Source organism: Xenia sp. Carnegie-2017, unplaced genomic scaffold (genome assembly GCF_021976095.1).
Source record: "Xenia sp. Carnegie-2017 unplaced genomic scaffold, XeniaSp_v1 HiC_scaffold_6, whole genome shotgun sequence".
In the NCBI taxonomy this organism is placed as follows: domain Eukaryota; kingdom Metazoa; phylum Cnidaria; class Anthozoa; order Malacalcyonacea; family Xeniidae; genus Xenia; species Xenia sp. Carnegie-2017.
The window spans coordinates 14,254,373-14,267,355 of record NW_025813526.1 but is presented as its reverse complement, the minus strand read 5'-3'; the positions used below and the strand labels follow the sequence as shown (position 1 = coordinate 14,267,355).

Below are 12,983 nucleotides of genomic sequence, written 5' to 3'. Positions count from 1 at the left end.
AACAACTCATACTCGGCGTGTTGCCTCATTAAGATCTCATGTCGAAAGGAATATAATGAAACTAAAGCAATTTCAGATTTTATCAGGAGTTATTCCATTGATATTAAAACCAGTTTTGGACCACATTTTGTTTCTGTGTACATATGCAATTTAGGAAAGTGTGGTACAAAGTAATCCTCACACAATCTAAAATAAATTATACTTAATATTTTTATTTTGAAAAGCTATTATTTGTAAATATAAAATTTTATCATTGCACATATTTCAATAAAAGATTACCAATAATATAATTCTTATAGAAAAGAAACACACTTTTAAATACATCACTCCAGAAGTCAGCATCAAATGGTATTTGTACTATATCAATTCCTTTTTTTGTAAATACAATAAAATCACATTTGTCGATTTGGCTTATAGCCATACACATTTGGACTTGAAAGTAATATAAATGGTTCCTGTTCAACACTTTCTTTTCACTATCATTAGTTTTCCCACAAATAGCTGTTGAGAAAAATGCAGATTTGGGATGCATATTCTTGGATGTTAGAGGGCACTTAATTTAAAGTATCCTTGAACCACAGCATTCACATTGACATATTCCATACAAACTCACTCTCACTTTTGGGTTTGGATTTGCAGGATAATGTTTTGGTTTTGATGGACAAGGTACAGTTCTAGTTTTGAGTGGAGGTGATTGGTCATTAGAAAGAGATGGTTCTTCCTTAAGTTCAAGATAAACCAACACTGGTGGTTGGTATTCATTGGCAGGTATTGGGGCGAGACAACAACTATTGATAGGTTGCAAAACATTGAAATGGGAAGCAGCTTTGTGAAAGATATGCAAGACCAAAATGATTGGACCATCACAAATTCGATCATATTATAACAATGGACGTAACACCAGGCGAGGAGTGAAATAAAACCATTTCTGCTCAAGCACAGCATAAACACAAATTTCATGCTGCAAGGCCGTGGCTCAAGCGTACATATCCACTGTTTCTCACCACGAAGCGGACATAATGCTTCGCTCCAGATGCCTTTCCATCGATTCGTATTGAAATAAATACGGTCGAAAAGTAGCCGGATTTTGTATCAAAACATCGTTACACATTTCTCGAATGTGAGCTAAGTTTTCGTCGCTTTCAGCGTTTATAACCAACGCAACTGCTAAATAGAAGCAATTGCCGTCTCCACATACTTTTACTTCTTTTCTCCTAACTGGTAACGGATACCTATTACAACGAGTAGCTATTATAATGGAAATAGGTGCTTTAAATTGAGAATTTTCGAAAATATCACTATTACAGATATATTTGTAAAAAATGTTTGCCCCCTGGCGATCCCAGAATGCATTGCAAAAACCGCGCAAATTTAAGGGAGACTGGCAACCGGCAAATACTTCATTGTCAAAACATAAGATTTAAGTTAGAGAAGAAAAAAGTAGTAGAGGTAAATTAATGATTATTATAAGATTTTAGTTCGTGTAATAAAAATTATTCCCCAACATAAAGTTTTGATTAGCGCCATAGAAATAGACCAGAAAAATTGCAAAATTGAATTTATTGTAACGTTTCGTCTTTACTGAAGACATCTTCCGACAAATAATAAATAGGATGTTAAGAAAAGATATTATATTTACAAAAAGGTGTTAAATTACTACTAAAGGTGGCGGTGTCAAATGAATTATATGATTAGGAAGTTATGAAGTAAAATAAAGAGAAATTAAAAGAGGTTAAGTGGAATGGAGTTTCCTTGCACATTAAGTGAAAACTTGTATTTATTAATTAGAATTCTTTCATGAATGGAGAGTTCTTAAGAATCGTTAGAAGAGGAGATTATTTTAAAGTCGTCTAAGTTGGGGGTGTGTCCAGTTGCGTTAATGTGAGCAAACATCCTATTTATTATTTGTCTGTTTATATTATCTTAACATCCTATTTATTATTTGTCTAAAGATGTCTTGAGTAAAGACGAAACGTTACACTAAATTCAATTTTACACATTTTCTGGTCTATTTCTATGGCTCTAATCAAAACTTTATGTTGGGCATTAATTTTTATTACACGAATTCGATTTCCGCTTGGCAAGTCTCTCGCTACTAATTTAAGTAAGGTATTTCCTCAGCTCAAAACTTTCATGGCGCTGATCGCAAGTGGCCTCAAAGATGGCAGCTAAGTTATAGTTGCAGTCTCCTAAGAGTTCATTGTGCATTACTATACATTTCAGCAGACTCACATCACTGATATGTAGAAAGACTTGATAATGCAACTTAGTGCTTGACTTGAAGCCAAGCGGTGCCATATTGGACTGTCCCTTTTTTTCAGTGCGTTGTATACTTTATATATAAAAAACTGTTACGCTCGCATTTATTTTGGAACATCTGCTTCACTCGATAGATAAAAAAGAATTACTATGATAACATTTCTGTAATTAATGGATTTGGGCAAAAAGTCGTGTTTTCGAAATTTCTTATGGAAATCTTCTCACGTTGTGTAAATATCATAATAAACTATTTGGCATGATTTCAGAAATATAAAATAACTAAAATGCAAATTATGAGAAAAATTCATTATAAAATATATGCTAGAAGCTGATAGTCGAGTATGGCCGACTACAAACATGGCTGCCATGACGTGACATACAAACAACCTCTTTGGTATGTAATTCACAAGGATACATTACCATATCTTTAATATGGTATGATCCAAACTTATATGATATAAATACCTGAATACTGCACAAAAATTCTCCAAGTGAAGTGGGCAAATTGAAATTGTCACATGTCTTTGAAAAGTTCTTGTCCTTAAAAAACTTAGTTTTAATTACTTGTAATGAATTATGAACTCATATATAGGCATCGTTGAATAATATGTCTGATGAGATTTAATGGACAATAAAGAATACAAACTAAAAGTGAGAAAATCAATATTAACCTTAGCCGCAAGATAGATACTGTTACACAAACATGTAAACGAGGAATTGAAAATAATACGTTTTCCACCTGGAAGTAGGAAACAAAAGGTTTCGTGCTGCACCACGTAAAGGCGCCATCTTTAAATATACTTAAAATTTGCAAACTGACTTTAATTTAGCGTAAGTGATGTCAGATAAAGATTTCTGATTAACAAAAAAGCAGCGGGTGAGACCAGTGACGATTTTATCAAACCGGTTATAATATAAAACAAATTCCGAATTAGCAAGACGTCTTGAGATTGCAAAATATGAATAAAAACAACACGAGAAGTGAAATGTAAATTTTGCAAATGAAATGCTTCTTCGGAACTTGTTTTATATTATATTTTTTTAAACTGTCGGTTGGTCATGGTTTTTGGTCAAACCGGTTACAAACGTCAAAGTTTATGTGTGCTAAATGTAGATATGATGAAGACGATGATAAAAAAATAAACGCATGAGCAATTCTATATAATCTTTTTGATGGCATTCTCATAGGAAGGATCTCAAAATTGTAGAAATCGGACCCTTTTCCTTTCATAACTAAAAAAGAAAAAACTAAAGGATCACGTTTTCAAAATAAATGGCTTTAAATCGTTGCATTTGTGTGTGAACAAACGTACGTTGTGCATAGCTTGATAATAATGTGACCTGCTGAGTCAAAACAAAAATCTACATTTCATGATTTTAAGAATAAATACGCGTGCATCATCGTCATGTTAAAAGTTTACAAAATTCTCAATACGTGTAATTAGATTGTCTGAAGAGGAGAGCAGATTTTTAGGGAAAAACAACTTTACAATTGGTACTTAAATATCAGCATTCCAAAAAGCACTTGTTTGTATAATATGCACTCCAAAATAATCAAATCTTGCGCTCATCTTTTAAGTTAGTTAGACCTCCATGCATTATATAAATAAAGGTACATGTCATCGTTTATATTCTGGTCTTGTATGAACATGACAAAGAAAGAAAGATGGAGAAAAATTGACGTTATACTGTATATCAACATATCGTTTTGTCCTTCAATTCTGCCTTTGACACGTATACAAACGTCAACAGATTTTACATCAGCGGCAACGGAAGACTGGTAATTGTATAATATGTTGGTATTGTACTGTTTAATCCGTAATCACATTTGATTTCAATAGAAAAAATAAAGTATAACATACGTAAATATATATTATAAAAATATATCAATTAAATAACGCCGCCCCGGCACATTGTACCTTGCATGTTATTTTTTTACTAGTTTACTTAGACTTTACTCTATATGCAAATAGTTAACAATTGGTAATTTAAATGAGATATGATCTTCGCACTTAGCTGGACAATTTAAGCAATCGTCTCAGGACCTGAAAAAATCAGGTGACTCAACGGGATGAGTCATCCCGTTGAGTCACCTGATTTTTTCAGGTCCTGAGACGATTGCTTAAATTGTCCAGCTAAGTGCGAAGATCATATCTCATTTAATTTCAAACACCGCACTGCATAAAAACATTCAATTGGTAATTTCACAGTCTAAATTTGTCACAAAATAATATCTCACACGCAGTGCAAAAACAAAAACTTCTTATCTATTCACAGAGATAATGCAAACTGACACAATATACAATTCAAAAAGAATCTTTTTACTGCTCTCCGTTTCAGCAATAAGCTTGAGACTAGAGATGCCAAATGGAATATTCACGTTTAAAAGATATGACGATAGCTTATTGTGCCTCATTGACAACAAACTCTTTTACAGACGTGTTTTTACTCATTGCAGAAAAAATCTCTCATTGAAAATATGGCTCACTCTTATCTAATTCTAGCTGTGATTGTTGGCGCAATGGTCTGCAATGCTCACAGGTAAGAAATACTAATTAAGAATGAAGATTGTTTTACAAAACGCAGCCTTTTTTTAAAAAAAGTCAGGCTGTAGCTAGCGCAAATTTTGTCTAAATATCCACTTGATAAATTTATCAGCAAAAACCATAATGATTCAATCATTTTTGGCAATGCGTAATGAACGTTTTACACCATTTACCATGTCTAAAGAACTTGTTGATGTCGTAATGTGAGTGATAAATGATCTCCTAGGAGTAGCCGACTGCTATTTTTTTTTTCGTTTTCTCGCCAATCGCAAAACGACAGACGTGCAAAATTATTTAACTTCCATGATCTTTAATCACAAATTAACGTCGAAACTGGTTTCGGGTTTTGGTTGAAATGCATTTTGCATATACGTGTTTATAATGAAAATTTTGATTATTATGACATAATTAAACATAGAGAAAGCAGCTGGTAAACATTGCATGTGCTTAATCTTATTTTAAAGTGAAGAATATAATGATATCTGAAGTCGGAAAAGAAAAATGAAAACGAAGAAATCATTTTTTTTGATAAATTTTATTTAAAAGATCTGTGATGGAAACAACTGGTACTGTTAGGATATTTATATACATCAGTATGTATGTAGCTAGCGTTTCGTTTTTCATTTTGTTGAGGCGTCCAATTTAGTAAGCAAAAGTTAGTTATTAATCAGTCATGTGCTATACGATTTATTTAAATTTCTGCAAACATCTTTGACTAGGCGACAGATTGTTTCGCTTTGCAACTTGTAGCTAATGTAGCTAGTTCTATTTTCTAACAGTTGCTTAAAAATGCCACTATTTAAAATAGAAAATAATTTCATGGAGGCATCCGAAAACAAAACATTCAGCATAGTCATTTGAAAAATTTTTTTGTTAAATGCACTGAGGAATTAGTATTATATATTTAAGAGGTTTGTATTTTCATTTTGGCTCAAAATTAGAAAGAAAATTGCGACGTTTTTCGAGTAAGTTAGCCTAAACTCGTGACAAGGGGCGGATCTGGGTTATTCACTGACCGTGTCAAGGCGAGCGCCGAAGTTGCAAGCCTTCGCTAGGAGGGTGTGGGTTCATGCTCCCCCATAAAATTTTATAAAATTTAACTCTCGGAAAAGCGATTTCCTGCATTCTGAAGTATATTTAAAGAAATATAGGAAAACCCTATCCATGTTCTGAACGGAAAAAATTTCGCAAATTTTGGCCAGTTTTAAATTTTGTCCGTTAATACTACTTGTGGTTGCCAAGTCCTTCCATAATCAAATCAAAACAGTTTCTTCCATTGTCATAATCATAGTATTGTTCTTTGTTAGTAATAGAATCATGAAGGACGTCATTTTTTGCAATGAAAAGTAAAAGAACAATACAATACACTAAAAAAAATTTCTGCACTATCGTGTGCAGGAGTCAGTATGCATGAAAAATGATAACACAAGCAATGTTCAAAGAGAATAGCAAGTCTATTAAAAAATCATTTCCAATTGGGTAGTATGATTCAATAATGCAGGATGTAACAGATACCAATGAGAACATACACATCACTGATGAATACATAAAACTGTGTGCATTATTCTTGGCTTCTTCTACAGCTGCTGCAACATGGCAGTGCTATTCACATACTAAAAGGGCAGTATCGGACAAGCACATAGCTAGGGCATTTTGAAAACATGTAAACACCCCAACCTTATGCTTTTTATGAATTAATGGGTGATAAGCATAATATTCAGCATTCTTAAAAAAATTCAATGCTGGTAAGGTAACACAGATGGAGTGATAAACTTTTATCCCCTACCATTAAAATGGAGCATGCACTGTACACATAGTTCCCATCAGCCAGTGTATTAAACGTAAAGAAGTATTTGCAATTTTTCAAAGAAAGAAAGTGATAAATACCAAACTTGTATTAACTTTCAAGCTACAAAGAAATAATAAGCGTACTTGGTGTATATTATAAACACATATTTTCATAAATCAGGGAAAAGGTCATAAATAAGGTGTTCTCAGTGGACCTGGTTGATGATATTGGTATAAAAATCCAAATAGTGAAAAATATTTGGTAGATTTCCTGCCCAGTCGAGGATCGAAACTATATAGGTAGTCTATCTTAGCAGTGAAACCATGTGTATAAAATAACACAAACACCAATTACTAACACACTTCATAACATCTATAATCATAAATAATTTGACTTTTTTGGTAGACAATTTCCTTTGTAAGTTTAATGGCTAGGTTTCTTAGGTATATTATAGTTTAAACCACTGTGAAACACACAATTAATCAATTCATCATGCATTATTCAATTTTTTGCCAGACCAAGAAATGCATAATACAGTTAACAAGAATCATGAATACTATTATCATGTATCCTAGCCTAAAACAATAGAAGACTCATAAATGTTTTAACGTCAAATAATTAAGAACAGGAATCTTTGATTTCGATCGTTCTCTCTGACTTTCAAGAAACTGTAGTTTTCAAAATTCGCACACATGCACTGTAATCTGTTTACAATCACCTACACGATTTCGTCCCTCAGAAATAGCTTTTTTGCATTGTTCTCGAAGCAATATTAATTCACTAGTGAAGTGATATCCTTCGGGTTAAAATGCTAGAAAAGTTCGATGACTTACGATGAAGCAATAGAATAAATGTTTTTAACCAGAATTTTCGATAATATTGTCCGAATAAAAACTGACAATACGCACGGCACTCATAAAACGATGATAGGATTAAGTAATTTTTAATTGCGTCTAACTATCATGAAATTACCAAATAACTATTGCGCAGCCTTGGCGAACTGTGGCCTGCCACAATCAGGTGATCAAAATTGTGAGATTTAATTGCTTGGAGACCATTTATAATTACGTCACTGTGGCCAGAAATGCCAAAATTGTGCAAGAAAACGCTCACTGACCGTGTCCAAGGGTAAGAGTGCGGTCGCCTTTTTAATCGTAACAGCAAAACTGGACTTCGAACAGGAATCGAGTCATCGTTTTGTAACATAATCGGATTAGATTAAGCAAATCTAAACGGCGTAATTATACGATGATTTATAAAATCAGTCGTTTAAATGCAAATTTTTAATACGTCAACAAGTGCAGTTCATGTGTTTTTTTAGTATTTTTGGTTAAAAAATAACTCAATAAACTGCATAAACTAAGAAAATATATGTTTTTTTGTCTGAATTTTAACATTTTTTTGTCGAATTCTGACCGTGTCTGTTGCCACAATCGATACCCGTTGGATCCGCCCGTGGCCTCGTCTACATCTTAGTGCAAATATTCGTTATATCTTTTATACAATCTTCTTTCTTCTTATGTCTCCAATATGTGTCAACCTATTGTTTTAGTGTTGCGACACTAACTTGCAATGATGCAAACAAATAGGATTAGTATAGAGCTAGTAATTGAATTGCAAAATAATGTTTCCCTCTTCTATCAAGCGACATGCAACAAGCGTGCAAAATACTATAATTTTGGAGCAACCGTGGTCTCTTTCAGAGAATATACCCAATGATGATTGTTCATATGCAAATGCATGTATCGAAAATTAATACGTACTTTTGATTAATCTCTCAAGCTTTGCAATTGCTTACATCCATGAATAAAGGCCTCGACTACTTCTTTTGGTTGTTACAAAGCAGGATTAACTGTTTTTTGCTAGTTATATCACTTTATGTACAGGAAAAAAACGTTGAAATAATAAGCAGCATTTTGCGTTCACCCCCTATATTTTAACTAAATATAGTTTAATGATACTGGTGTTTTGTAATTTTTAATTATGAAAAAGCAAATCCTTACACATTCCTCGAGTTCTTAATTTTACTTTCCTGCCTTTAAAAAACGCCGAAACCTTAATTTACACGTTTTGCCTGCGAGTCCTGCACGGAACCTTTGCAAGTGACAGCTGACGAGAAAGAAGAAATATTACTTCAGAGCATGGGATTAACATAAATTCACAGTATCTTTCTTGGTAAAACAAGAAATTAAATCTTTTCCTAATTTTTATAAATATGTTTTATTGGAAAAAAAATTTTTTTACTATTTTAATAAGTATAAAGTAAAATTTGTGGTAGACCCATGATAAAAGTACGTAACTTTGTAACAGTGTATTTTAGAGTTAGGAAAGAAAGTGAACCAAGTGCGATGAAAGAAAGTCTTTCTGTTAATGTTAATAAAGACAATGTTACAAAGAAAAAACACGATCTTTTTGTTTTAATTTAGCTCTTAACCAGATTTTTGTGACCGGAAGTATAGCTAATGTATATTATTAGATTAGAATTAAAATTTTTTCCTTTTTAGCAATGTACTAACGACTTAGCTAATGATTTTGTAGTGCCAAATTATCAAAAAAAGAAGACAAGCAAATGGTATTGAAAAGTGCACCAGCTGACCAAAACTTTCACTTGCAAACTCCAATTTTAACACTTCAAACGCTTATACTCAATATGCAAAGCCTCGTTTTAAAACTTCAGTCAAATACCAAAAGCAACGAAAAGAAAACAACAAAGTCACTTGAAAAAATACTGAAAGTTCTTCAAAAAAACAAAACAGGTACTGTTCAAACTTTGTTTTTACAAGTTCTAAAAAAAATGATGTAACAATATGTGAGGAAGAATTTGAAATAGCTAAGTGAATTTTTTAATATTTGCGATGGTTAAAATTCTGTGGTAAACTTTTGCAGCAAAATTATGAATTTTTCTCAAAATAAAATAAAATTCATAGCAAGTAGAATCATAAAGTAAATGGTTTGAACCCGGGAGTATCGTTATATAATCAAATAATTGTTTTTTACATGTTTGTAAATGTAGGTCGTCCAGGTTTGTACAGTCCTGAGAAGGACTGTTTTTGTTGTTGTTGACTGACGTTTCGACAACCTTAGCGGTAGTCATCTTCAGAGTATATATATTCTAACAAATACGGTTAACCTGACGTTTACTCCTCATTTGACTCTGAAGATGACTACCGCTAAGGTTGTCGAAACGTCAGTCAACAACAACAAAAATAGTCCTTCTCAGGACTTTATTAACCTGGACGATCATCATTTACAAACATATAAGTAGAATCATACTAGTATTACATTAAACAGGCTTTAATTTGATTCCTAAGCTACTCGCTATCTATTTTTAAATAGATAGCGAGTAGAGAAGGACTAGATAGCGAGCATGGAAAAAACATGGCTGCCAACACAATCGTCACGCGTTTTTATCGGATTTCTGAGAGTGATTCTTTGTTAGAGAAGGCAATTCCAGAGAAAACCAAAATTTCCCAAAATATGGCTTAAAAATATTTAAAGTAAAAAAAGGTTTCAATCAAACGAAATAAATATGTATTGCAGCAAGCGTCGTTCCCTTTCACTGTTTAAAGGAATGCATAAATGAAAAATAATAAGGAGCATTATCACATTCTTTCCTTTAAAAATGAATTTCAAGTTAAGACAAGCTCACAACTCCTATCGCGGAATTGTCAAAAGCCTAACTAAATAAATACCTGCAGCTTTTTATACGTGTGTTTAGCAGAGAAATTAGAAGTGCTTTGAAATTTTGTCGCTTGAAGCTATACGAGCATCAATTGACGGGCTCACACTTCAAAATCAACAAATCCAAGCGATGGTGTAAATTAAATCTAATGTTCCATACAAAATAAACAATCATAGAATACCATTTTTTAAAACATTCATCTTAACTAGCTACTTTACACAGCCTCCCCCATCCCAAAACTTTTAACAACTGCACTGCTTCAATCGTAAATAACTATCGATGAAAAATTTACACGGAACTTCTTTGCATGTTTACATGTTTAGAACCAAATCAGTTTCATACGTATGTTAATAAAACCTTGCATGCCTGACTTGCTTTCCTTTTTAAAAATACATGAAATATGTAGCGAACTGTATTTTCGAAGGACGTGCTTGCAGAAAACTTTGGTATGTTTATATCAGAAATTCTAAAGTATGATTCTACTAAAACAATTACATGAATTGGTCTCAATCTCTACGAGGTGATAATTGATATAGGCCTTGCCCTCATCAACCATCATCTCATAAAAATCCCGAGCTTGTAATGTAATTGTTAAATATAAAGTAACATGGCTACAATTAAGACATTAATTAAATAGTACTTACTATACATTTTCATGTACATTTTATTTTAGATTACGTGGTCAAAAGAATTCCAACTTTGACTTATTCTTCTGCTGCAGCAACTTGTAAAAAAGACGGAAAAGAATTATGTCCTTCTTATTTTATTTGTCGAGATGGTAAATATCCAGTTGGGCCAGTGAGAATTGGAGATCATTGGGTTCCAATCAAAGACGACTACAACCAATGGATTCAAATTGGTATTATACTTTTTGCAAAATTATATTTTACAAACAACCCCTTTATATACATTCTTTTTACTGGCATCATTTTCTATTTTCTTTTGGTAAAATAAAGACAAAGGTTTATATCAATATTATCTCTTATTTGTTCAGCTAGAATTATGTTCTTCTTTACTGCACGAGTCCGTATCAATAGTTTGTATGGATCCGACTTACACTTCAAACAAAATATTGCTGTTGTAGATTAATTTTCGATATTGATGATAGTAAAAAGAGTTGCCGCATTTCTTGTATATAGCGATATAATACATAATTTTCATTCTATATTCACTTCAAATAAAATTTTTCCATATCGCATATTTAACTATGCAAGATAACAGCCTAAGCGAGTGATAAGCAAAGAGGATTAGTGCAAGTGTTAAACAATGGTGGCTTTGAAATTAAATGGCTATATCACTGCTAAATCATTTTTATGCAATTTGAAAAATATCAAGAATAATCAACATCAATTTGAAGAAAATTATTTCTGATTTAGGTTTTTTATTTCCAATGCTGTATGCATTGAACCAAAAGCAGTTGATGTTATACTGCGTCCTTTACCCAGATCTCCTTGATGTTTTGTACTTTTCTTACTTTTTGTGTCGTAGTTTTGAAAAATCTGTCTATTTTGTGCATGCTACACATCACATGTACCCCTTTTGTACTATTTTTTTTTAAAAAAATGCTTATTGTTTCTGCTTTATTTAGGTTTCAAAAGTCAAACGCCCTGTCAACTCCATTCCCTAAATAATGATCGATTTCCTTCGTGGGGAACTAATACAAAAAAAGTTGCGTGGAAAGGTTACATATACTGCTGCAGTATTTCTGACTGAAAAAGTGACTCTCATTTCTTGGCATTAAAGAATTTTTATGATGTTTTTTTTCTTATAAGTATACTGAAGTTGATAGGCAATAAACGTAAAACTCATTATAGTATAGCAGGATCATGTATCGTACAGTAGTCATCGAATTTTACCAAACATGTGCTGTATTTGTGTTTATAATATTAAAACTTGAGCTGGTTAACTATAAGTTTTAACCAATTTCAGATGAACGTTCTCGTCGTAAACCATAAAAAGTGTGTTAAAATGACAAAACGCGCTTTTTTAATTGTCGAATGTGTAAAAATAAGGAAAAAGGTAGGCGAAAATTACTGCAACAGAGCTTCCAATTTCCGTTTGGATGGCTGAATCTAAACAAGGGCATTGAACAATCACAACATGAGTTCATTAATATGCCATTTTGAATTCATTAATATTATTAAAAGTGGATGTATTCAATGGTCAAAACTTCGGGATGCACTAGATTTTGTGCTCTTTACCTGATTGAGCAATTTAATTTGGTTAATAATGCAATGAAATTAAGCACGAAGTGCGTTTGTGAGAGAAGTCATACATGGATACGGTTCTCATGATTTATTTTTAAAGTGCATAAAAATGGGCAAATCGTAAAAGCCTGTTTTCGTGAAGTCACAAAAACAATTTCCTTCGTAACAGCGAAAATGCATTTGAATTATAACCACGATCATACTTATTTTGTAAAAGAATTTCTGTTTCTTTGACACTTTTCTTTCTTTCGGGAAATATGTGCTCGGTTTTGTAAAAACACAAATTTTCATGCCACTGGATATAGCGCAGGTGAGGTGTCCAATTTGCTCCACCAAGAAGTAGTGACTTTTCTGGAAATCTCGCAATTTTCATCAATACATTTAATTGAAACCATAAAAACCATTTTGGTTATATCTTTTACATCTTGAGCACTATTATGTATTATCACTGTGTCGCGTTGTTTATATTTTAGTTACCATCTTAGCTACAATCTAAATTC

General features: G+C 32.5%; 1 protein-coding gene across 1 annotated transcript; it reads left to right on the top strand.

The window, feature by feature from the left end:
- Nucleotides 1-4,704: 4,704 nt before the first annotated feature.
- Nucleotides 4,705-12,173, top strand: LOC124457861. The gene is made up of 4 exons (XM_047008030.1): nt 4,705-4,800; nt 9,133-9,350; nt 10,950-11,135; nt 11,865-12,173. Exons 1-4 carry the CDS (start codon nt 4,739-4,741, stop codon nt 11,987-11,989), a joined length of 591 nt encoding a protein of 196 aa, XP_046863986.1. The 5' UTR covers nt 4,705-4,738; the 3' UTR covers nt 11,990-12,173.
- The last annotated feature ends 810 nt before the right edge of the window (nt 12,174-12,983 follow it).

Excerpts from the sequence above, each read along its gene's own strand:
- LOC124457861 (XM_047008030.1), top strand. The coding sequence starts at position 4,739 with ATGGCTCACTCTTATCTAATTCTAGCTGTGATTGTTGGCGCAATGGTC. Across the intron at positions 4,801-9,132 it reads ATGGTCTGCAATGCTCACAG|TGCCAAATTATCAAAAAAAG; the intron begins GTAAGAAATACT and ends ATGATTTTGTAG. Across the intron at positions 9,351-10,949 it reads TCTTCAAAAAAACAAAACAG|ATTACGTGGTCAAAAGAATT; the intron begins GTACTGTTCAAA and ends ATTTTATTTTAG.